The 24,174-nt window shown below is 44.0% G+C and overlaps 1 protein-coding gene across 4 annotated transcripts; it reads right to left on the bottom strand.

Annotated features, from left to right (window-relative positions):
- Positions 1-1,137: 1,137 nt before the first annotated feature.
- Positions 1,138-24,077, bottom strand: CCDC191 (coiled-coil domain containing 191). 4 transcript variants are annotated; one of them, XR_009960794.1, is made up of 18 exons: positions 23,995-24,077; positions 23,633-23,671; positions 22,680-22,821; positions 20,337-20,468; positions 19,623-19,801; positions 18,892-19,115; positions 17,903-18,059; positions 15,455-15,645; positions 14,433-14,682; positions 13,046-13,521; positions 12,426-12,520; positions 10,707-10,789; positions 6,937-7,038; positions 5,605-5,748; positions 4,475-4,627; positions 3,952-4,106; positions 2,023-2,444; positions 1,138-1,857 (listed from the first exon to the last, which is right to left on the bottom strand). XR_009960794.1 is itself a non-coding variant. In XM_062595443.1 (18 exons), the coding sequence occupies exons 1-17, from the start codon at positions 24,061-24,063 to the stop codon at positions 2,312-2,314; spliced, it is 2,724 nt and encodes a 907-aa protein (XP_062451427.1). In that variant the 5' UTR covers positions 24,064-24,077; the 3' UTR covers positions 1,138-1,857; positions 2,269-2,311. The 4 variants fall into 4 exon arrangements, 3 of the variants coding, with proteins under 3 accessions (XP_062451427.1, XP_062451415.1, XP_062451436.1); XM_062595443.1 differs by having other exon boundaries at positions 2,269-2,444; XM_062595431.1 differs by having other exon boundaries at positions 1,138-2,444.
- Positions 24,078-24,174: the final 97 nt, after the last annotated feature.

The raw sequence follows: 24,174 nt of genomic DNA, 5'->3' as shown, positions 1-24,174 counted from the left end.
GGGGGGGGGAGAAAGAGTTTGCAGTTCAGTAACCTGGATGCACCCCTGAACACACAGTGGGTTGGAGCACACTTAGCTGGTGGGAGAAACAGATTCAGTCCCACTTCAGCTTTGTGCTGGAGTCAAGATGAGGCTGCACGAGGGCTGATCTGTTCTGCTACTCTGTATGCTCCCCCTACTCCCCTTAAAGCTGCAGTGTGTCCCATCTACAGCTGCCTATAGTGCTGCCTTCTTTCCAGCTGAGAAAGCCCTTATGTCCTTGTCTTTCATCCTGTATCACCATCTTTTACTTATGCCACAAATTCAGATTTAGGGTTTGGTAGAGACTGACAGGGGGTTCACAATGAATATAGCAGACTAAGGAGGAAGTTGGATAGCCTTTCTGTGTAAAGGCCATCAGTAACCCAAGAGTGGAAGGGTTGGTTCAGACATATAGTGGGAGTGATTTCCTAGGGGAGAGAACATACTAAGGGCATTGCTGCTGCTGTGCTGCCACTCTGTCCTTGTTGCTATTAGCACTAAGCAGGTCTGAAAACTGCACTGGAGAATTAGTTTAATAGTTTAGTGCCTAGCTCTGTTCTTTTCTGGCTCAACCCTCTGTGGAAGATACTACCCTTCTGCAGTGCCCGTTCTTCCCTGCAAGCCAAGTTACTTAGCCCCCTCTCAGCTTGTAGCTTCCTCTCACAGTTTTGCTTTTAATACGGCCAGATGGTCTTGTCTGTACTCGCCTACACTTCACGTAGGCACCTTCAGCTCCTCACACTTGGATAATACCCTCATCTGACTAGCTGGTGGTCAGGTCTGTAATCAGCCTTTGAAAGACAGTGAATGTTATTGGGGGGGGGGGGGGGGAGGTTGTGGGTGGCAACCTGGGAGTGACAGTTCTTTAGTACTGCACTAGTCTGCTTGACAGCTCAGCTTGTGTGGGAGGGGAAGCTCTCTGACCAGATTGCTGTGAGCTCTCTACAGGACCAACTCCTGAAGCTAAAGCTCTGCAGCCTGCTACTGGGGCCTGAGCACCTGAGCTATTCTGAACCACTTCATTAGCAGTGCTTAACACAAGTCTCTGTTCCTGGCCCTGGTCTTCTGTCCAGTACCATTCAGTCAGCTTCTAATATACTTTCACTGACAGCTCAGTTGTGCTCATTTCAGGTTTGGGTTTATTGGGAATTTTCAATGCACACATACAGCATTAGGTAATGGTAAACTGTCTCCATCCTTACATTACCTTAGGAGAAAACTTTACCCTTGTGACTGGGAAAGTAATGCTAGATTCTTCCCTTATGCTATTATTAAGACAAAATCTACTGTACCTTAGCTGCATTATAGTACCTGCACCATGTTGCAAGTTAAGGTTAAACAGTGATGAGAAGCCTTCATTTAATCATGCCAGCTTTAACTTGTGTTAAAATACAATCTGCCTTTTCCTTTTTTTCTTTTTTTCCCTCCTTTGAGGTGTTAGATCAAGTGAAAAGGCCAAGCCTGACTTACACAATACATTCTTAAATTCTACAGGCAGCATATCTGGAAAAAGGGCAGACAGGAGGATAGACCTTCAATTCAGAACTACACTTTGTCACCAAAAGTAGAGAAGCACTATGCTTGTGAGCTGGCCAGCACTGCAAATTACTCTCCCTCAAAAAAACATCCAGGTTTTAGATTGTCTGTACATGGATACTGTGACCTGGACTATTAGCAAGTATGATTTGGATAAACAACTTTTCCCTCTCCTCCTCCCATCAAAACTTCTTGGCACAGTTGGCTAGAACCTGTTCACTGTGTGGCAAAGTTCACTGTAGGGTTTAGCATGGGTCAGCTGACAAGGAAGTCTGTTCACTCTCTGATCAAGCCTTCATCCTACAGAGGAGAGGTAAGAGAAAAACACCATATTACTGCTTAAGGAAAAATAGGTGTGTTTCAATTCTGTGCTTCCTATAAAAAAGGCAGATCAGTTTTAGTGCCCAACCCCATGTGTGGAAGTGCCCATGGCCTGAAACACACCCCACACTGAGCTTTGGTTACCTAGGCCCCAGTACTGCTCACTACCACAAGCCAAGGCATTCCCAGGGACTCTGCACTGGGAGGCTTCCCTGAAGACCAAGTGCAGAGTGAAACTAACAGGCGACTTTCCATATATCCTCCCTTTAGTCTGACCAACTTTGACAACTGCAGTGGCCACACGGAGCTTCCCTCAGGTTAAAGCTACCCTTTGTATCAGACAGGGATTCCCCTGAGGTTTGTTTCACAGGTAGGAAGATAGTACTGAACAGTCTATTCTTTTGTCTCCTTTCCTAGTGCTTGCAGTCTTCTGTCATGTTTGGAAGTCTGGGAGAATTTCAGCTACTCTTCTCCGTAGCTGGTTCTTTCTCTCCTCTTTCTCTCTTTCCTTTTTCATCAGTAATGGGTACTGCCTCCAAGCCTGGAATGTGCTCAGCATAAGTCTCCTTAAAGAAATTGGGGACACAAAGAACAAAGTGATAAGATGACGTGCTCAACGTGCCAGGTAATTAAAAGAGTTCTTCTATTTTGGGGTTGAGGAGAATGACCTACTTTAAAACATGTCTTTTCTGCTGCCAATCAGAGCTGTTACATGTTACATGTTAAACATTTGTGTACATACTACTTCATTAATACATCAATCATCCTAGAGAAAAATAACACTGCCTTTTTCTATCATTTTCCCCTGAGGATTTTGCTCCTCCCTCTGGGAAAATTCATTAGCTTTTGTTTAGGACTGAAGATGAAAGATGTTTTTTAAAGGCTAAATAAGGTCTCCAAAAGCCGCTTCTTTAGGAGAAACACAAATGGAAAGAGCAGGCTTGTTCAGTCCAGACCAATCTCTTGGGAGTATACACAGTGGGGTTCTGATTCTTTCTTGATTTTAGGCACCCCACCAGAGGTGCCTTGCCCTGGGTTTCTATATGGGGGAATAGTCCCTTCAAAAGAGCAGTTTACCATGTCAAGGTCTGAACTGCCTTCTGGTAGCACCAGTCAGGGGAAGAAGAGAGAATGAGGAACAATAAGTGATTATGCTCCTAATATGAAGTCCTATATTGAATGAATCTAGTCTTGTCTGAATTCTCCTCAACTAGTCCAGTTTGCTGCTGGCTTATTGGGTTAAATGATGTACTGTTCTAATCTTACTGATTCAGCAAGCTAGAGCAGGTTCACTACACCACATAAGAGGTGAATTTCTTGTAGTTTCTCCTCTGAGGTGCTGTGGATCCTGTCTGGGCTACGCACCCATACAGCTTATACACAACTGTATGCAGCTGACTTGCATTCATTAAGTCAGATAGGTGGATGGGATTCTGCTTTCTGCTGAACTTTTGATAATTGTTTTTTCTCCTTTTAAAATGCACAGTTAATGCAGTTAAGGGATAATGAGTGAACTGGGTGCATTCAGCTCCAGTCATGATCAATAGAGCTCTGTGCTGTACATTTCACTGCAAAATCAAGCTGATGATGACAGAAACAGGAAGTTTCCACAAGCAGAGTTTCTAGTTGATCAACTTTGGATTTGTAAACTGAGTCATCCACTGTGCACAAAACAATGTAGTATAATTCCTCCACAATCATTTGGCTTGTTATAATTGCACTTAAAGATTTTCCAAAGCAGCTCTTAGTAGAAGCTGTATGGCCAGATCTCCTAATCAGCTTAGAAAGCTTCAGCCACTTACTTATCCCCTTTCACTGAATTCTCTTTCAGCAAATGTAAAAATCCTATGAAGGGTAAGGACTAAACTCTTTTTCAGGCTGCATGGAAATTCTCACTATAAACATCTGCTGGTGTTTTCTGTGCTTGTCACAGAAGCAAAATACCAGCAACAGAGTGTTTCAAACGTTCTTGGGAAGCAGATCATTGCTCTGTCAAAAGCAAAATCTCTGAAATATTTTTTAGGGTATATTAAACCCAAGTAAAAAGAATTACTGGCAAGGGAAGGTACTTACTTGTTACTGTGTTTGGTAGCAATCTTCAGCTTCTCCCATAATGTGCTTTTTTCCTCCATGACCAGATCAAACCATGCCCAGAAGTACTTCTTCTTGAGGTAGGCTGCATGGAGGTTACTCATTCTCTCCTCCAGTGTGGAAAAATAATCCTTGTACTAGGGAATGAGGACAGAGGAAGAGGTGAGAATAGCTTCCTTCTCCCATGACCCAGCTCAAAAAGCACATCTAGAGCAGTGTCAAGAAAATGGCAATGAAGCTAATGGGACAAGAACAGAGAAAAATCAGCAGGGAGCAGAACGAGGAAGAGAAAAGGTGGAGGTGGGGAGCAGCAGGTAGGACACGGTCCTGGGTGGAAGAGAACAGTGGAGAGATGAAAGAAGGTCTCTGAAGAAGGGAAGGGTGGGGCTGGAAGCAGAGCAGTGCAACTCAGGCTGTGGGCATGTGAAGTGGAGCTGTGGTGAGGGAGTAGTATGGCAGCAGCTGGCTAGTTTCAAATCATTTCTACTGCTTGATGCAGGCAAACCTTTAGCCAGTTCCTGAAGCCCATTCTGAGCAATGTGAGGGAATAGAAGTCCCCTGCCCGAGATGCTTTCTCCATGAGGCTCTCCTGGGTGTGCTGGAGCCAAGTCATCAGGCACTTCCTCTGCAGGCTCAAGCAATGATGCCTTTCTGCAACCTGAGCAGAGGGGACAGATAAGGCAGCTGGAGTTACTTGGCTTAGTGACTCTATAGGCCCCAGTTAGAGAAAACTGGATACACTGGAAAATTTTCTCAGTTTTGGTGCCCCTAAAATGCAGATATCTGACAGCTAGAGTAACCCACATAGGTTCCCACAAAGAAGGCGCAGCATAAAGAACAAGACTTATTTCCCTATCATGCCTCTGCATATCCCCTGCAGTGACACTGGTCACTTCTGCAGAATATCCTTTTGAAATAGGCAGTTTAACCTGTTGCAAAAATGCAGCAGCTCCTAACAGGAGCTGATAGTCCAGCCTAGTCCATAATATTGAACAGCAGGATGGACTTATGGAACAGCTGCTATCCCTCCACTTCTTCACAACCAGAGGCATTGTGTATTTGGTTGAATACTTTAAGTAGCTTCAGTTCTAGTGACTTAAATGGAAGCTTGCCAGCTTAGCTCTGGGCTTTGGCTAAATCTTCAGGATATGGTTGAGTGTCATTATTCCACCTCTAATAAGGCATGCTAACTCAACCGTGTAAGGAAACATTTAATTAGCAGTATTTATGCATTAGGTTCTCAGAAGCTACTGCTTGCTCTTCTGCACTGAAAGTGTGGCCATGTTAGAACAGACCACTGGATTATTGCCTTTAGTATTGTGCTTCTAAAGGTGGCCAACATGCTCCAGCAGTGACTCTGCAGAGAGGAAGAACCCTTGTGATGGGCCAGGGCTAACAGTACTGTAACTATTGTGGCTTATCAGTATCTTACTGACTACTTTTGCTGTGGTGCAAAAGAACAGACTCGCATCGTATAACTTCAAAGATTTTTTTGGGATGCATTATATATATTTGGATGCTTTTTCCATTTCTACCTGTCTTTAGAGCCTATTAACTTTTCTTCCAATGGCTGCATCCATTCCCTTTCCCTTCCTCCTATGGCATTAGTCCTTTCCTTTTGTCCTCAGCACTTACCACCAGGTTTTCCTTGGCTTCCTCCCTCAGCCTCTTCCATGGCAGCAATCCCAGCTTTCTCAGCAACACCTTCTCATAGTGATCTTTTGCCCTTTTCTGGAGCTGCTGCACTTTCTCCAGCCTTCTTTGCTTCTCCAATTCTTTCTATAATACAATGAGCAGAAGTTTTAATTGACTCTGGATAAAGTGGATGTTAAGCAGTGTCAACTACAAGCAGGTTGTCATACTGGAGCTGGAGGTCATGACCTGACAGGAAATAGGAATCTGCATTATCCTTAGCAATGCAGACCAAACTCAACCAAAAGTAGCAGAACAAGTCAGCTACGTGGTAGAAAGCAGAGCAAGCTATCTTGGGCTTGAAATCCTCAGGGAAGATGATGGCATTTCTAGACATTTCCCTCAACCACACATGAACACATGCCCTTTCCTCAGTTGTGCAGTTTGGTGTTACTGTAGCAGAGTGTCCACATCATCTGTGGTTACTAACAATGGTGACATAGCAATACCTCCTCTTGTTGGCCCTTCATCAGCTGGGAAGAAGGGGATGTTTCTGTGAGCTGGAGGAGGGCAGGTTTCTGTTTTTTCAAACTGAATTCAAAATCCGTACAAAAAATGACTGAGTTTAAGCATGGACCCTACCACTTACTCCTGCCTAAACAGTAGGGAGGGATGTGAGTATTATGTAACTATATGATAATACTTCTGACTGTGACTCAGTGATGAAGGTCAAACATCCTAAAACTCTCCATTTAAGCAGAACAGCACTTGTAGGTCAAATCCGTGTAGAATTTCAACTGCAGTGCTATTTGGGTTATCAGGACAGCTTATTTACAAGTAAGAAGAATGATGTGGGGTTGTTCCTAGGCTGCTGGATGCTGCTGGTTCCAAGGAAAGGATACCAATATTCTTCAAGTGGAAAGTTGCCTTTTGATACATCTTTGTCAGGCTTGTTTTCATTTAAACCATGTGTTTGTGACTGGTATAGTTGCGTACGCTGGAGGGAGACACACGTAGAAGAAGCAGGCCATACATGCTGCCACTGCAGAGGCTTATGAATACGCCTCAGCGATGAACATCCACCAGCTGGCACCTGCTTCTGAGACAGAGACTGTACATTCTTTACAATGCATTCAGTTCACAGCCTTTCTCCTAAGATGGCCAAAAAAGGGGAAGGTGGTAGGTCAATACAGCAGTGTTGTAGTATGAAATGCTGCTCTAGTAACCAAGACCTTCAGTTCACATCACACCAGCTGCTGACTGAGTGCCAGCAGGTAGTGGCTCTTCCTCCCTATTTCTGCTAATATGGAGGAGACATGCGAAGTGTTTAGTCACCAACTTCTGCTGCCTCCTCTCCTCTCGTCTTTTCTCCTGTTGCACTTTCTTTTCCTCAGCCTCCTTCCTCTGACGTGCTTCCTCTTTAGCCTTCAGCTGGGCCTTAAAGAAGAAAATGGATACAAAATTGAATGCAGTGCATATGATCTTTTGAGGAACACAGGCCTCTTAAGCTATCCCAGACAAGTGGTATTCCTCTAGTACTGGTCAGTGTCTGAAACTTCAGAAGGAAGCAGGCTTTGTCATATGCTAGATATGATCTGTGCTGGACAGTGAACTAAGGAAGGGAGAGGAAGGACTGTTCCTTCTACTCTCTACATATGGCCATCTTTCTTTGCTCTAAGTTACAATATTTGCCCACTTTTGTCCTTAAAAATTTAAATGGTGCCCTAAGTTATTTATTGAGAACCTGATTGCTGAAGCCTGTACTGGACCCTTGGAATATGATTATGCTGTGAAGTTTTACAATAAAAACAGCATTACAGGTGCTCAAATATATAGTAAGTAAAAAGTAAATAGAAATAAAAAGGTGAGACAGGCAAACATCGTTGAGAGCCTGGTGCAGCTGAAGACTGGAGGATGTGCGGCCATCAGTCTGTCTCATGCAGCTGACACAAAAAGAAATAGGGACCTGTGTGTTTGCTTCTTATCTAATCCTTGCTAACATTTTTGGACTGAATTCTGTTGCAGGTCTTCCAGGCATGAAGTAGCAGCAAGCAGATAAGACTCAGTTTATCTGTAGAAGTAGAATATCTGGAGTCTGTAATCTAAATGATTAAACTAGGTTGCCAATTAAAGCTTTTAAGGTAAAATTAACTAAAATGTCTTATTGTGGGGGCTATTTAGAATACCAAGTGCATATTTTAAAATACATAATGTTACGTCATGTATCACAGAGCACAAAATCTTTTTTTATGCTGTTTTTTGCCACTAACATTTTCAGTATATCTTTAAATGAGAATGTCCAGATACTTGCATATGCCCAAGGAATCACAGAATCAATAAGATTGGTAGGGACCTCTGGAGATCATCTAATCCAACACCCCTGCTCAGCAGGGTCTCCTAGAGCATGGTAGACAGGGTTGCATCCAGGCAGGCCTTGAATATCTCCAGAGAAGGAGACTCCATAACCTCTCTGGGCAACCTGTGCCAGTGCTCTGTCACTCTCACAGGGAAGAAATTCCCCCTCATGTTCAGGCGGAACTTCCTGTGCTTCAATTTCTGCCCATTGCCTCTTGGCCTGTCACACGGGACAACTGAAAAGAGTTTGTCCCCATCCCCTTGACACCCTCCCTTCAGGCACTTATACACATTGATAAGATCCCCCCTCAGTCTTCTCTTCTCCAGGCTGAAGAGGCCCAGCTCTCGCAGCCGTTCCTCAGAGGGCAGGTGCTCTAGCCCTCTGATCATCTTCGTAGGCCTACACTGGGCTCTCTCCAGTAGCTCCATGTCTGTTTTGTACTGGGGAGCCCAGAACTGGACACAGTACTTGAGATGAGGCCTCACCAGGGCTGAGTAGAGGGGCAGGATCATGTCCCCTCACCTGCTGCCAATACTCTTCCCAATGCACCCCAGGATACCATTGGCCTTCTTGGCCAGAAGGGCACATTGCTGGCTCATGGTCAACTTGTCATCTACCAGCACTCCCAGGTCCTTCTCTGCAGATCTGCTCTCCAGCAGGTCAGCCCCCAGCTTGTACTGGTGCCTAGGGTTATTTCTCCCTAGGTGCAGGACTCTGCACTTGCCCTTGTTGAACCTCAGGAGGTTCCTCTCCACCCAGATTTCCAGTCTGTCCAGGTCTCTCTGAATGGCAGCACAGCCCTCAGGTGTGTCAGCCACTCCTCCCAGCTTGGTATCATCAGCAAACTTGCTGAGGAGGCGCTCTGTCCCCTCATCCAGGTCACTGATGAAGAAGTTGAACAGGATGGGACCCAGTACTGAGCCCAGGGTGACACCACTAGCCACAGGCCTCCAACTGGACTCCACGCCACTGATGACGACCCTCTGAGCTCTGCCTTTCAGCCAGTTCTCAATCCACCTCACTGTCCACTCGTCTAACTCGCACTTCCGGAGCTTCTCTAGGAGGATGTTATGGGAGACAGTGTCAAAAGCCTTGCTAAAGTCAAGGTACACAACGTCCACTGCTTTTCCCTCATCTACCCAGCCAGTCATTCCATCACAGAAGGCTATCAGATTGGTTAAGCATGATTTCCCCTTGGTGAATCCATGCTGGCTACTCCTGATCACCTTCTTTCCCTCTGTACGTCTGGAGATGACATCCAGAATGAGCTGTTCCATCACCTTTCCAGGGATGGAGGTGAGGCTGACAAGCCTATAGTTGCCTGGGTCCTCCTTCTTGCCCTTTTTGAAGACTGGAGTGACATTGGCATTCTTCCAGTCCTCAGGTACCTCTCCAGTCCTCCAGGACCTTTGAGCGCAGCTAACAGAGGCAGCGAACCAACGCAGCAGTTTGCGCAGGAGGAGCGCAGTTGAAGTGCAAAAGGATTTCTAATGTAATTTATGTTCCACTTTTAAAAATGCGGAGCTTGAAGATTAAATGTTTTGTTGTGTGTAGTTTAAGTGGCACAGAGGCTGACAAAACTGGCTAGTTTGATATGTGTTAGATCGGTTTAGCTCAGTTGATTAGAGTATGGTGCTAATAATGCTAAGGTCACAGGTTTGATTCCCCTATGGGCCGCTCGCTTGAGGGTTGGACTAGATGATCTCCAAAGGTCCCTTCCAACCTTACCAATTCTATGATTCTATGATTATATTTTCCCCCAAACACTGAAAATCAAAGAAGTTGTTTTATTTTACCAATGCTCATACTTAGCACAATATCCTTTTCTGAATGTTTACCTACTCCCACTTTCATTTTGCAAAGCTCTAGCTCTTAGTGCCTGCATCAAAGGCCTGAAAAACCATACCACAATGCATTATTTCTATGAGCATGTTTCCTAATCTCTCAGACTGTGGCAACTGCAGCCAAAGAAACCTAGCTTCCCTGCTTGTATGCCCACTCTATGGTTAAAATGTTCTCTAAAGCTTGTTTCAGACTCCCACACAGACATATGCACCCCTCTTGCTTACAGAAGGAGGGAATACTGGTTGTTTTAGGACCTCAGTTCTGAGCTTTCTAGTCTTAATGCAACTTTGTATCAATATCTCAGTGACAGATTAACGATCTGAAGCTTTGAAGGTTCCTCTGTTGGATGTGTATCATAAATATATTAACTACACAATTGTCAGTGTATTCCAGCCTCAGCAGAGATTTATTATAAACCTGTATGTAGGATTTTCTACTAGGTCAGACTGCATGTCCTCAGGCTGCATATCTTGATGTGTCTGAACAGGAAAGATAGGGGATTGGGAAACCCCATCATTTACCAAGTCCAATCAAGTGGATCATCTTTGCCTGCTCTTTCACTCTTCCCATCCTTGGAAAAGACGGTCACAGTCAGGAGGTAGGTGCAAAAGAGGTAGTGGAGGTGGTGGATGGTAAGGGAGTCTACTTCTAGAGTTGCAATGGGAGGGAAATGAACATAAGCCTGTGATATGGCAAGACTCGTGGGATCACTGTATGCAAATGCAGGAATAACTTCAGGGCTTATTTTAATGTGTGCTGGACATCTGCTTTCTCACAAGACATAAGAATCCTCATTTTTTTTATAAAAGGCCTTTTCCCAGCCCCTGATTCTATGGGGTTTAAACAGCATTTCTTCCAATTGGAATATGTGAGGTTATTTCATTTTCCACTTTCCTTTCCTTACCAGTTTTTCCTCTTCTCTCTGTTGTTTGGCCTCTTCCAGTTTCCTCCTCCGTTCTGCCCGCTGAATTGCTCTCTCCTCCATAGCTAGAAAAACAGAAACAAGAGGATGTAAGGCTTAGTGGAAATGCACTATAGGATAATGGCAGAAGTTTGATGGACAGGAAGGATGACACCTTTTCTCCCTTGCCATGCCCCTGTTCGCCTAGAGAGGCGAGCGCTAAAGGCCTAGGTTTCTGCCACCTCTTATGGCTGGCAGTGCCATGAACACAGAAATACTCATAAAGACCTAGGACTGCCCCACTTAGATTCACTCTCCCCTCCCTCATTGACAGTCACAGCCATGAGGCTGGATTAAGAAATGAGCTGTTTCCAGAGCTCTTTATCCTTGCCTTCCCTATCTGAATGCTGAGGCTTCTGGCATCTGATTTAACACCAACTCCAGTGAGGTCTCCAAGACCTCCAGTAAGTTTCCATTGCATATTTACAGAGGCACATCATGACAGAAAACATCCCTGCTGCAGTGACACACAAGCACTTGGTTTCATTAGTGAGAAACTATTGCTTCTTAACACTTTTTTTGTGAGATAAGCTGCAATGCAGCAGTATTGCTGGCTATCAGCAAAGGTGTTATGGTCCTGACATGACCTCACAGAACATACAGTGGAGCTCAGAACCCATCCTCACTTGCCCTGAAGTTCCAAATGAAGCACAGGCTGGTGCAACAGATAATCAGGGAGCATTCCAGTCTTTTGACCAGTAAGTTTCTTTAAGTTCTTTTCTTGCCTCTCCCAGGATCCTCTGCCAAGGGAAAGTCATTCAGTGATAACTTATTCACTGGGATATCCAAACAAAAGCACTTTAAAGCTTTGAAAAAATTCTTATTGTCCCCAAGCTATATTGAGTCCAGACAAGTCAAAGTGATGGATGGCTCGGGTTAGGCAGTGTGGGAGCTGAACACTTTCAGTTAATGGAAGACAGCTATTAAGGCCCAGCCATCATGGCCAAAAAGCCTTTGGTGATCCCAAAACTGTTGAAACGTTACCATGATCACATTCCAGATTGCATTTCAAGCAGACTGCAACCACCCCTAGGTTGATATGGAAGAACATGACTCAGGGATATAGCAGAACCTGATTCTACTTTACTACATGGAGGGAAAAAAAAAAAAAAAAGCAGTGCTGCATGTTTAATGTTTGTATGCTGCTCCAGGATGGCCAGAGAAGCGGGGGGGATAACTCACAGAAGGCAGGGACTTGGAGCTCTTTCCCCAGCCTAGCTACTGTTGTCTCACAAAACCTGGGGTAGGCACTAAATTTCCTTTGAAATCTCAATACCTCTGTCTAACTTGGGTAAAAATGACCATTTGGCTGGTCCAGTTATTTGGATGTGCAATGAAGGGAATAAGACTGACAGTAAAAAGCCCTATACAGAGCTTCTCTCTGTCTCTGGTGTGATAAGACTATCACAAGTGTTGAGAGTAACCACTGCCACAGCATACTGATCATGGACCTGGGGGGCTTACAGTGCCCTTGGTTTTCTAAGTGCTTAGCTTGTGCATGAAAACAGCTCACACTCACAGCTCTGGTCAGGCTGTGAAAAAAGTGGAGGGTTTTACTTGTGTACTGTTATCATCCAGGAAGGCTGAGGCCAAGAAAGAGAGTTTTCAGACAAGCTATTGAGGACAGTGGTCTGGAATGGTCTTTGCTACCTAGAGTGATACCTTTCAGTATGGGATGAGCTGAGGTCAGTTGGCTGGAGGGCCTCCTGCTTTGGGTCACTGCCATTGTGTTTTCTGGCCCATTAGAAACAGGTGGGCTGCGAAAGGAAAGATTAATGAAACTCATCAATGAATGCAGTCAAATGATGTCTCATACCTACTCCCTATGATTAAGAAACAAGCTTTGTAGTTTCTATTCTCAGCTGTGCAGTTTCGTTACTGGGTCCCAATACACCTTTTCTCTGTCTGTAATGGGATTGATGATGCATCCTCTAGAGGGAGGATCTAGGTCTTTTGTATTTTCTGGAGTACTGAGGATGACACTCTCTTGTTTTTCCTAATTATATAAATCTCTGCCACTCCTATGTGTAACACTCCAGTGTTGCTATTTCTAAGTGGATCCTTTATGCTTCACATGGTACCAAGCCACTGAAAAATAAGGGAGAAGAACGGAGAACTGTGGCCAGGCTGATATTACCCTTGAGACTAAACCACAGGCAAGTGCAACAGTCAGTACCACTAATATGACTGAGGTATTCATGGGAGCTTCCCCCACAAATTCTGGCTCAACTTGAGTAGGAATGATTATGACTAACTCAGTCTGCTTTACCAAGGGCTTGTACCTCACAGGGATTACATTCTTGCAGTTGAACTGCTTCCTCCTCTTCAGGCTTTTTTCCCTGGTTTGTGAGACAGGGTTGTTAAGTGCTAGCGTGACAGCTGTGGCTTGTGCTGCTTCTTCTTTAGCTCTGTTCAGTCTCTGATTTTCCTGCAGTTCAAGGATCAGCTCTTGCTGTTCCTGAAGCTGCCGCCTCTGCTTCTCAATCAGTTGTTGCTGGAAGGCATGACGGTGCTCAAAACAACTACCATAAGCAAGGGCAGTCTTTGGGCTAGGTGCCTGAAACTGCTGCGGGACGGTGGCTATTTGATTCCTGCACACAGCCCGATCCTGGGCACTCAGGGTTGCATGTTTTCGGGTAATCTGCCAGGCAAACTTGGGTTTTCTGTAGGAATGAGGATGAGGTGCATAAGAAGCATCCCAACAGGAGTGGTCTCTGGCATGGTCAGGGTCTTCTTGTATGAAGCAGGTTTCAGTTGACTTGGAAAAAAAGAAAAGAGAAAGACTTCGTAGTGATTAAAACCAAGCCCTTTTCTGTCTTTGCTACACAAGGAGTGTTTCTTTAATGAAACTTTAGTGAGATGCCTGAGAAGTAGGATTATCTCAGCTATGCACTCTTCATCCAGTCACTAGGCAAGGCAGGGGGCCCAGTTATGCACAGCAAGGGAGGATGCGGGAAAGAACTGTTAAGGAGCTGTGTGCCATCTCAGGATTTCCTTGGGAGGAAGGAAGCTCTGGCAGGAATATGTCCTGGCTATTTCGTTAGGGAGAGCAGCTCAGGACAGCTTATTTCTCAGGTGTTACCCTCATCTCTCAAGGGTTAGCATATACCATTTTGGACTGAGTACTAAGCACTTGGATTAAAATAAAGGAAAAAGTAGTTGTTAAAAATGAAAAATACCAATTTAAGGAAGCAACCTCTGATTCTCCTACTTCCTTGTGATGTGCATTACTGTGAAACATCTAGGAACAGCTTTTTTTCCCCACACTTAAAAGCCAGAGGACTGCACTGGCTTGACAGAATCTCTTGTCATACAGTCAAGTGTTATTCTTTCTCAGTCTAGGCAGGTATCAAATACATAACTGTAATCTCTCAGCAAAAGTGATCTGGGGGTGGGAATTTCATTGCAGCTCAAAGTACATGAAGGGTTTTCTTTGTCAGCAGGAGAGTTTATTTTAGAACTCATCTATCATCCTTCATGCTTACCTCCAGTCTTTAGACTTCCCTCATGAACAGTTGCAGGTGGGTATTTGGGGCTCATCCTGGGCAAGAAGTCTCCCTCTGGGGTAATTCTCTCTCTGAGCACACTAAAGCACTTCATTTGGAGTGTGTTGATCTAACCAGTGAGAACAGAGATCCCAATAGAGAAAACTACTGGGAAAAGATTTACCTTTTCTTGCTGCAAAGGTTGATTCTGACTCATTTTAGCTGTCCCAGTCTTGCCAACCTCTGGTGGCTCATCCTGGCAATCCTTTCCCAGTGACACTGCCTCCAGCAGTTGTGCCATCTTTTTCTTTGTCTCCCCTCTCTTGATTTGCAGCTCTCGTTTTTCTGCCTCTCCTTGGCTCCAGCGCTGCCATGCCAGAAAGCAAGGGTGCAAAAGCCGCCGCTGGTTATGCTCCACAGACAGTTGTTTTTTCCTGAATCAGAAAGCACTTGCATTATGATAGGAGTGAGGCTTCTGTCCAGGCCTGCCTGAAACAATCACACCGAGTACAGCAGCCTGGGCCATGCCATGAGGCCCCATAACTTTCTGAGTCTTTCTGTTGCTTCAGTCTGAAGGCCCTCCAAAGCTGTACAGTGTTTCTGCAAGAAGGAGGGGGAGGGCAGAGAAGATGCCCATTACTTTGAAGTAAGTTCCCCTACTTCACATTTTGTATTTTCCTGTGTCATCTTTGGGCTGCAGGACAGTTGTCAAAGGGATATTCTATTCCCTTGCCAGCTGCATGGGGGAAGGGATATTGCCTCCCCACAGAGCCTCCCACACACCTGCAAGAACAGAATTTTCTCCCGTTGTTGGAGAATTCATCCAACAGAGTCCCTGATGAAAGGCACTGGTCAAAATGATCTCTACTATAATGCTACTGAAATAAGCAGCAATGATACTCATTAAGAATAAGTATGGATCCTTATATTCTCTGGGGTCCAGAGCAAGCCAGGATAAGACATTCCAGGAAAGATACTTAGAGCGCAATTCAGATTTGCTGGAAGGTACTCAAACTCTGGTTTATCTCTATTCTTTCATCTGTACCAAAATGTCTTTGGCAGACTGCAGGCAATGTAGCAATTTTCTCAAAAAGCTACAGTTTTCCTCCTGCTGGTTAGCTGGCAAGCCCCTTTCGCATCCTTCTGAGGACTGCACTGTCTAAGGTCTGCTGCAGGAAGAAGAATTCCACAGTGTACAGTCACTACCTGTTTTGATCTTGGAGATGAACTTCTAATTGCTGTGTCTCCCGTTCCACTTTCTGGGCCCAGTTATAGTTTCTCCAGGCTTGCAGGGCCTTCAGTTGGCATTTCCAGTCAGCAAAGGCTCTAGCTTTCCCCATTTTAATTCTGTGTTCCAGAATGAGTTTGAACCAAGCAGAGAAATGTCGTTGCAGGCACTGCATGGGAGAGTTTGATAAAAACTAATGAGCAAGTTATAATCCATCACACAAAAGCTGATCCTCTACACCCTTCCCCTTATCTGTCTTTCTTTTGTGAGATTCTTTTTAACATCCATGCTTTCCACAAGTACCCTTGAGAGTAAAGAAATAATGCAGCTGGTACAGGACTTCTATGAAAAGCAGAAAGAGACTAGAAAGACAATATCACAGGATTCTGCTTTTGAATGAAACTCAGTTCACCAAGCGTAAAAGAATAAAGCAGGTGAGGGATACAGGAACAGCGTATCTAGAAACAGGAGAAATGTCTCAAAATCTAGAAAATGTCTAAGATTGTACAGGTAAGCATGCTTCTGTGGAGAATACTTCTCAAGTATCTCCATGGAGCACTGACTGTTTTTTTGCGACTTAGACAAAAATCAAGACACTTCCTAGCACTAATTTATGGCATGACCTAAGCTCACCCTTTTTTCAGCAGGAAGCCAAAGCATTCCCTCATCATGTAATTAGACCTATTGCCTCTGGGAGTTATTTATATTGTACAGAACAGCAATTTGCTATCTAATCTTCCCCATAATTCTAGCCCTGTCACTGCAGACACTGTTCATTTTGATCCTCCAAGTGGGTCAACTCACAGGATTCAGCTGTTTCCCTTTTGTCATAATGCCTTGTATTAATTGCATTTCTCTCAGTTGCGGAAACCTCCAAATGAAGACTTATGAGAAGGACAAAATGTCAATGTATTTGCTACTTCTTTCTGCTTTAAGAAAATAATCAAAGTGTCATTATTGCTTAGCTCAGCTAAGCTGTGGTTTCTCTCACATTATGCCAGCCATAAATTGCTATGTGGTTTCATTTATGCTTATCTCCTTAGCTTAGACTGTGCTGGAGAGAGAGACTGTGTACTGCTAAACAGCAGCCAAGCTCAAATCCAGTACACAGGTAGATGAATTGAGCCCTGGGGAGAACCAGCATAAAAGCTATGGGATTCTTCTGCATAAAACATTCTAGATGTACATAAGTAGACATTAATGATGGTTACTGCTCTATTAATTAAAAACATTATGTAGTAGCATTCATATCTGCACAATGGGATATTTATTCCCTTTGCTGAGCCTGCTCATATAAGATAATTCAGTACAAAAAGATCTCTCTTTAATTGCAGGTATTTGATTCAACTAGATGTTTAACCCAGTGCTGGTCTTGGTCTTAGAGGGTGGGATAGTCTCTCTTCCTTTGTAAACTCTCATGATGATGATATTGAGAAGTATAAAGGAAAATATGGAAAATTCCTACATTTAAGTATCTATCTTGGTAAAAGAGAAAGTATAGTTGACTTCAGACAGGAAGCACCCCTTTTAACTTATCAGCCAATGAAGCCACTTGCTATATTTTTTTTTCACAAAACCAGCTCTCCAAATGTAATCTCTCAGTAACAAATGAGTATGTAGGTTCAGGATGCCAGGAGACCTGTGTTTTTATATCCCTTCAAAGCATCATTCCTGTGCTATTTTTCAGAACTAGTGGAGTAAGAGGACAGCTCTGGGTCAATAACAAGGGCAAAAGTTACGGCTTCCTAGCTTTCTATTAGGAATTATTAAAATTTGCTTGTTTGCCTAAGAAGAGCTGTTGCAGTATCACTGTCTCCCCTGCACCCTGTGGGAAGGGATCTTCCAGAAACCCATTACTGTGGATAAGACAGCACGCTGCTACTCTTGGAAATCCATCACAAAACTTAGTCCAGACCTCACCACTTCTTTTCCTCTTTCCTTTCCCTGCTCCTGCGCCAAGGCCTGCAAGGCAATCTCTAAAATGTCTTCTACAAGACCTGCAGGAAGAAAATCTTCCCATGGACAGAATAGGGACACTGTAGGCCATTCTGTGCTCTTTCACCCTTTTTACTTCTTTCCCTCAAGGGCAAGCAAATGGTTCCAAGGCTTCCTCTGTTCATCAGCTTATTTACTTATCACAGAAGCCTTTGTGCTCACAATTGTTCTGGGAGCCACATCTTTTCTACAGTTCTTAGTGAAACATCCACATGGGGACACTGAGGCACAGACACCCTGGGGACGGAGGCTCAGGACTTCTTGCTCCCAATCTCACAACATACTTCTTTCCCTGCTCCTTTACTTTCCTGATATCAGGGGAAAAGTTTGGAAGAAGTAAAAAAATCCTGATAATGAGGACTTTTTACTTCAATTCTGCAAACACTAGCTGAAAGAGGTAGCTCAGACCTCAGATAAGAGGTAATGCTCACTTTCTGGTTATCGGTCTGAATCCTACTCAGCAGCTCCTGAACCTTTCTCTGTTTTTCCTCTCCTTGCTCTTCTTTCTTCAGGTCCAGCAGCAGTGGCACAGTAACAAATACCTCCTGCATTGACAGCTTCTGACTTTTCTCTTGTCTTTTCCTTTCCCTAGAAGGTGGAGAACATCAAGATCTAACACAGACAATGAGTAAAACACCATAGCACAGCGCTCTCTCCCTTTTTGGCCAATTCTAAGAGAATGACCTGCACAGCTTGAAAGATGCTAATTATTTAACTCAGCCTTCTCAGAAAAGAGCCCTTGTCATGATTTGGGGTTCCAGTCATTACGTGCAGTCTGGAGGCATATCTAAAGTACAGCAGCAGGAAGAAAATAGTGAGATTTCAGAAAAGCCCTTGTACAAGAAGATTCAGGATCCCAGGGCTGCCCAAGTAAATAAATGGCATCCCTACAGGTCATCTCTCAGCAGAAAAATTCAAGAGTTTTTCTGTCAAACTCAGCAGAAACAAAGATCCTGTCTCTACAGGAGTCTCAGCCAAGGATTCTCTCTTTTTTTTCCTCTCTCAGGAGAGGAAGCCTATTTTAAGTGCTAGACTTTTAACACATTCCAGGCAAGCCAGCATTTCATTTACTTACTTTTTTAAGGCTACTGGTTTTATGCCATTTTAGACACTAACAAGGTTGATTATGGTCACAGATTTGATGGGGAGAGTGTGCAGCAATGCAGACACTGCTTTGTGATTCAGTGTGCCTAGTGGTCATGGCTGAGGGGAAGCTAACAATTTTAACCATCGTCCTGCGAAACTCTGCCTTTAAAGTTGCTAACAAAGCAATGAAAGATTTCAAAAGTGTTTGGAAACACAGCAACATAAAATGTTTCCTTTGGGACCACCACTCCTCTTGCATTTAGCCACAGAAACTGATAAGAGAAGTTTTTTATATGTGATGAAGCAATGGAGAACGGATCCATTGCTGTCTTACATTCTCCATGCTTCTGCCATGATGTGCCTCTTCTCAGCCATTTCCTTTCGCAGCTTCACCATCTCCCTCTGGATTGCATTTTCCTCCTGCTTGGCCTGCAGTGCCTTCCTTCTGTCTTCCTCCTGTGCTTGCTGCTTGGCCTCAAACAAGACTGATTTTTTAAGAGCCTTTTCTTGTCTCTGAAGCTCCAGTGCCTTCTGATACTTCATTCGATTTTCTTTCACCTGCGAAGGAAGAAATCAGCAAAAGTCAAAGCCATCAAAAGCTGAAGTATTTCAGGTTCACTGTAAACTGTCAGAATGGGTCACAATCCACCTTTTACATGAGGCAAGCAACCCTACTTATAAGTGGCATTGCCTGGATTGATTCTGCTCTCAGACGAGCACAGAACTCTATTCAAGAGGGTGGGATTAAACCAGCATCACTTGATAAGAGCAAACACAGAACTGAGGGCTGCAGTGGCTTTTCCTGCCTGTCTCCAGAAAAAGGGGAAAATCTGAATAGATGTAATGAAAGCTGACAGTGCAAGCTGCTGCAAATGGCTTTCCATAAGCACGTGGAAACAAGTAACATTTCTGCTAAATCTCCAAGGAGTATCCTTGCTTATTTGCCTCTGAGTCAGGGATCACTGCAGGTTAGGAGAGAATACTGAGGACCTATCACTGAGTACTTCCTCTAATCCTATAGTTCTACATCTTATTCCTTTTAACTCTGCTGCCTTGCCTACACACCTGCTTGTGTCTGAGCTTCATGGTTATTCGTGGATCTGCAGGTTTTTGTTTTTTCTTGGTATCTTCAATTCTCAGGTCTTCCACTATCCCACAGTCTACCACTTTACTCTGCAAAAGATGCTTCAGGTATTCTTGCACAGAAGAACTTTCCAGTTCGTGTTCCAGATAGCTGCACAAGTCTGAAATGAGGAATGCAGATCATCTCAAACCAGTCTGAAATTAATATACCTCTCTTCTGCAGATCACAAAGCCTAATATAATTAGAGAGATCACTTTTAGAGACTGTGAATGCATTTCTGATGAAAGGAGATATATTGACTGCATTCCATTTATTCCCATAGACCCTTTATCAGTCTCCCATTGAACATGCTGGAGCAATAACAACATTTTGCCCATTTTTATTGCCTTGCTTCTAAGCATCTCAAGCCGCTGCATAAATTTGACAGGCAAAAATCCCCAAGAGCAAATGAAATAAAAACTCTTTTACATAGGGAGGCATCAAATGTTTATGAAGTGCATTTATGCAGTCCTACAGCAAGCTGATGTAAAAGCTGGAAAGAAAAAATATTTTGCCTCTAATCTTGATCCTACCGAACCCACTGTCCTGGCCACAGAATGACTCGTACCACTCAGTCTGACCAGCCATAAGGCCAGGCTCCCTCCCCCAGCACATCCTCAGAAAGTGAGCCATAAGTTGTTTTGTTGTGCTCTCACCATCAAACCGCTGGTACTTGAGAAAGACTGCAGAAGGCTCTTCCAGGAGGACAGAGCCAACTTCCTCTTCTCCATCACTTGTCAACTCCAGTTGTAGTTTGGACTTTATCCAGTTACTGAGCAGCTCTTGAGCTACCATGAGGAAAGAGACTGATGACTTTACTTGTTTTAAAAATATATGGGTAAGTTTAAACTAGCAAGACTCTGTCCCTGAGATAGCTAGATGACACAACTGAGAAGACTGTCTAAAATGACTGAAAGCTAATCTGCAACAGAAAACTGAATAAGACTAATAATTCTGTTTTCATATTCTTGAAAAACAGGAAGAGAAGGTGGCAAATTTCTTCCCTGTCATATAGGAAAAATGAATTCTTCTTCACACCATTTTTCCTACAACATTCTCGGGACATTTAGATCACTTGTGTGATTAAAATAATACTTATCAAGGAGAGAGAATATATATGAGGTAATTTGTAACTCAGATAGCTTTCAAATGTTTGACCTTTGCACTTGCAGATACTTAGAAGTTTTCCACATGTATGACTGAAGCTGCTATACATTAAATACAACAGGAATCACTGTTTGAACAAATGGTTGCTTGACTTGTACAGTTTAACTTTTGCAAGTACAGCCACTGCAATAGCAACCAACATGTCTAAAGTAAAGTTAATCATGTGGCAAGCTTAAGTAGGGACAAAATTAAAACTGTAAACACAGGAATGCACCCATGGTACATTTGCTACTCTCAGTGAATTCAAATGCCTGACAAACAAGTTGGTATAAATTCCTTCTGTGGATAAATGTAAACATTCCTCTTTCAGAGCTCTACTCAAGAGCCAGGATGGCTGACATGGCTGCTGCCCCAACCCACTGCCCAGCCTCTGTGCAAAGTGGTCAAGCTGTTCCTGAAGCAGAGCACAGGGCTGTAAACTGCAAGGTGTCGGGAGCTGTCCCGTGGGAAGCTGGGCTGACTATGCAACGAGACTGGGCAGAGAACAGAGAGCTTGTCAGTCACTACAGAGCAAGTCACCCCTGTAAATGTACAGAGCCTTTAGTTAAAAGCATCTGCTCCAGATATCCAGTCCAACCACAAAATGAAGATACTTCTAAGGAATATCTCCTGATCTTCTAAGGCAATAAAATCAAAATGAACAATGAGGCTTTTTAAAGCCCCTTAAAAAGGAGTGTGTGTGTTTCTTTTTTTAAAAAAGAACATAAAACCAATGTTTAGTGCTCTTCAAATCACTTTTCTTCTCTTTTATAATCTCACAGGCCAGTTCAGGAACAAGGAAATATATCTGATAAGAAGAAAGAAAAATAGCGTATCACATGGGGAAAGGGGGTAATTTTTTGACTGCGGAATGTGAGCGCCTCGTAACTAGAGTACGTAAGTTTTAATATGTCTTATTGGTACCTTTCTTTGCCAAAAATTCCTGAGGGACTGGTAGCTGTAAAAGGGGAAATACTAGCACAGAAGGGCAAAAAGAAATAATAAAAAAACACAAGGAAAACAAGTAAAACTTTTCTGCCAGTGATAGAGAGCTGACTCCTTTTGAGCCACAGTGTATAATGCATTCAGATAGTGCAGTGTAAGCAAGTGGGCGTACTCTGTGCTGTTAGATGAACCTTGGATGACTACAAGTGAAAAAGCTGACTTCCTGTATTTGAATGGATGTTCTTGACAGATTTCATCTCTTCTGAAAGGCTTACTTTTGAGTCTTAAAAGAACAGTTAATTCATAGTTTTTAAAATCCTATCTTTTAACAGTTTTTTACACTGCAGATGTACTTCCAGCATTGATAGGGGATCATATCTCCACTGTTTACAAGCCAGTTTTATTGTCAGATCGTAGTAAAGCACTTGTGGCTGCAGACATTACAAAGGGCTTATTTACTTAATGAGGAAAATTTTGTGGGGGAATCAAAGCAAAAACACACAATAAGTCACAGATGTGAAAGTTACTCAGGGTTGTTCTATTTTCCACATTCTGACCTGCTGTCAAAAATACATCACGCAATTTCATCCTGTTTATTCAAGCCTAGTAACTTTTATTTGATCTTACAGTTTATCCCCAAAATGCAGTTTTTATCCTTGCCTTGACTTGAAATCCCCAGGAGAAAGAGTTCATCCTTCTCTTTGGTAATCTAACTAAAATCTACCTTGAACTCCAGCAATTGGTTCTTCTTATGCCTGTTTCTGTTAGATGAAAAGTTCCAGTCTACTATACTATAAACAGTTTCTTTTGGTCTCAAGCTTTATAATAACCTGTTCAGACCAGAACCATAAAGGTGGATCAAGAAGAGTTCCTTCAAGCACCTTGTGGCAAGCAATACTTATGCTCACCTTCCTCATAGGCCTCATCATGATCTTGCAGCTGCTCCATGCTTTCCAGATTCATCACAGGACCACAAAACCCTTGTAGATAACTTGGCTTTTGAAAGGAAAAAGCTTCAGAGACTGCATATTCAGAGGCTTGATCCACTCTCTTTAAATTAAAGAAAGGAAAACATTTCTAAGGAGTAATGTGCATTCATTTTCAAACTTCCTATATCCAGGTTTCTCCTCAACCAAACATCAAGGGAAATATAACCCAAAACATATCATTCTTTGGAAATACATTTCTGCTATTGCTCTTGATTGACTGGAGAAATTTGACTTAGAAATGTTTAAGTAATAAGCATCCATTTGGCAATTAGTGCCAATCACGGTGATCAAAGAACACGTTGGGAGAACGTGAACAGACAGCCCCTGTGGGATGAATGGAGACTTGCTGAGTTAGTCCCCAGCAGCCACCAACTATGACAACTGGTATCAACACCTTGTCACAATCATCTGGCCAGGGTGCAAACAAAGTCTGAACAATTTTCTGTCCCATATTCATCTTTCTGTGAGGTAAATGGTCCTGGCTTGTCACTGTATTTTAACACGTAACACTTGTACCTCAGATAGGCCAAACGTCTGCAGAACTTTTCCCCTTGGTGATAGGGGGAACCAGAGCAAGCTGCTGCCACAGAAATCTAGCAGGCTGAGTGAGGAATATATGGTATATATGGTAGGTCCCATATGGTAGGTATATAGGTGCTGAAGGTACTCGTGGAGGCAATACAAATGGATGATCACAACTGAATTCTTTCTCCTTGATTTTAGATCATAACAAATTCAGGAGAAAGCGCTCTGGGGTAAGTGTCTCACACTGCAGCACTGCTCAACAGCAAGTTTTACATTTTACCCATAAGTTACATGCATAACAACAGGATATCTTACTCCTGGGTAAATCACTGTGAAAATTACGTCACCTTGATCCAGTGCTCCACATTGTCAGAGTCAAACTTTGGCTGGAAATAAGATTAAAAAAATAATAAATAAAGGCGTTTCGAGCACTTGTCTCCTTTCTGAAGCACAGTTTACCAAGCAGCACCAGGCCCCGAGGCCCCGACCGCCGCGCACCGCGCGCCTCTCCCCGAAACGTCCCGCGGCGCCGCCAGGCGCATGCGCCAACGGCGGGACACCGCCCCGGGCCCCGCCCGGCGCTGGCGCCCCGTCATTGGACGGTGCCCGGCGGGGCGCCCCTGGCACCCCCAACGGCCGGGCCCGATTGGGCGCCGCCGCCGCCGGCCGCTCCTTCGCTTCCCCTCTCCCTCCCCCCCCGCCCCGTTACCGTCGTTCCGGCCTCGGCCGTGAGGCGCCGCCAGCGGAACAGCTCCGGCCGGTGCCCCGAGAAGGCCATGGCCGCGCTCGGCACCGCCGGGCCCACAGTCCGCTGCGCCGCGGGCCGCTTCACCATGGCGACGCCGCCGTCGCACACCGATGATGTGGCGTGAGCTGATTGGGGCGGCTG

The sequence above is a fragment of the Rhea pennata genome, chromosome 1 (genome assembly GCF_028389875.1).
Source record: "Rhea pennata isolate bPtePen1 chromosome 1, bPtePen1.pri, whole genome shotgun sequence".
In the NCBI taxonomy this organism is placed as follows: domain Eukaryota; kingdom Metazoa; phylum Chordata; class Aves; order Rheiformes; family Rheidae; genus Rhea; species Rhea pennata.
Note: the sequence above shows the minus strand (reverse complement) of the source record. Positions and strands in the feature narration are given on the sequence as shown.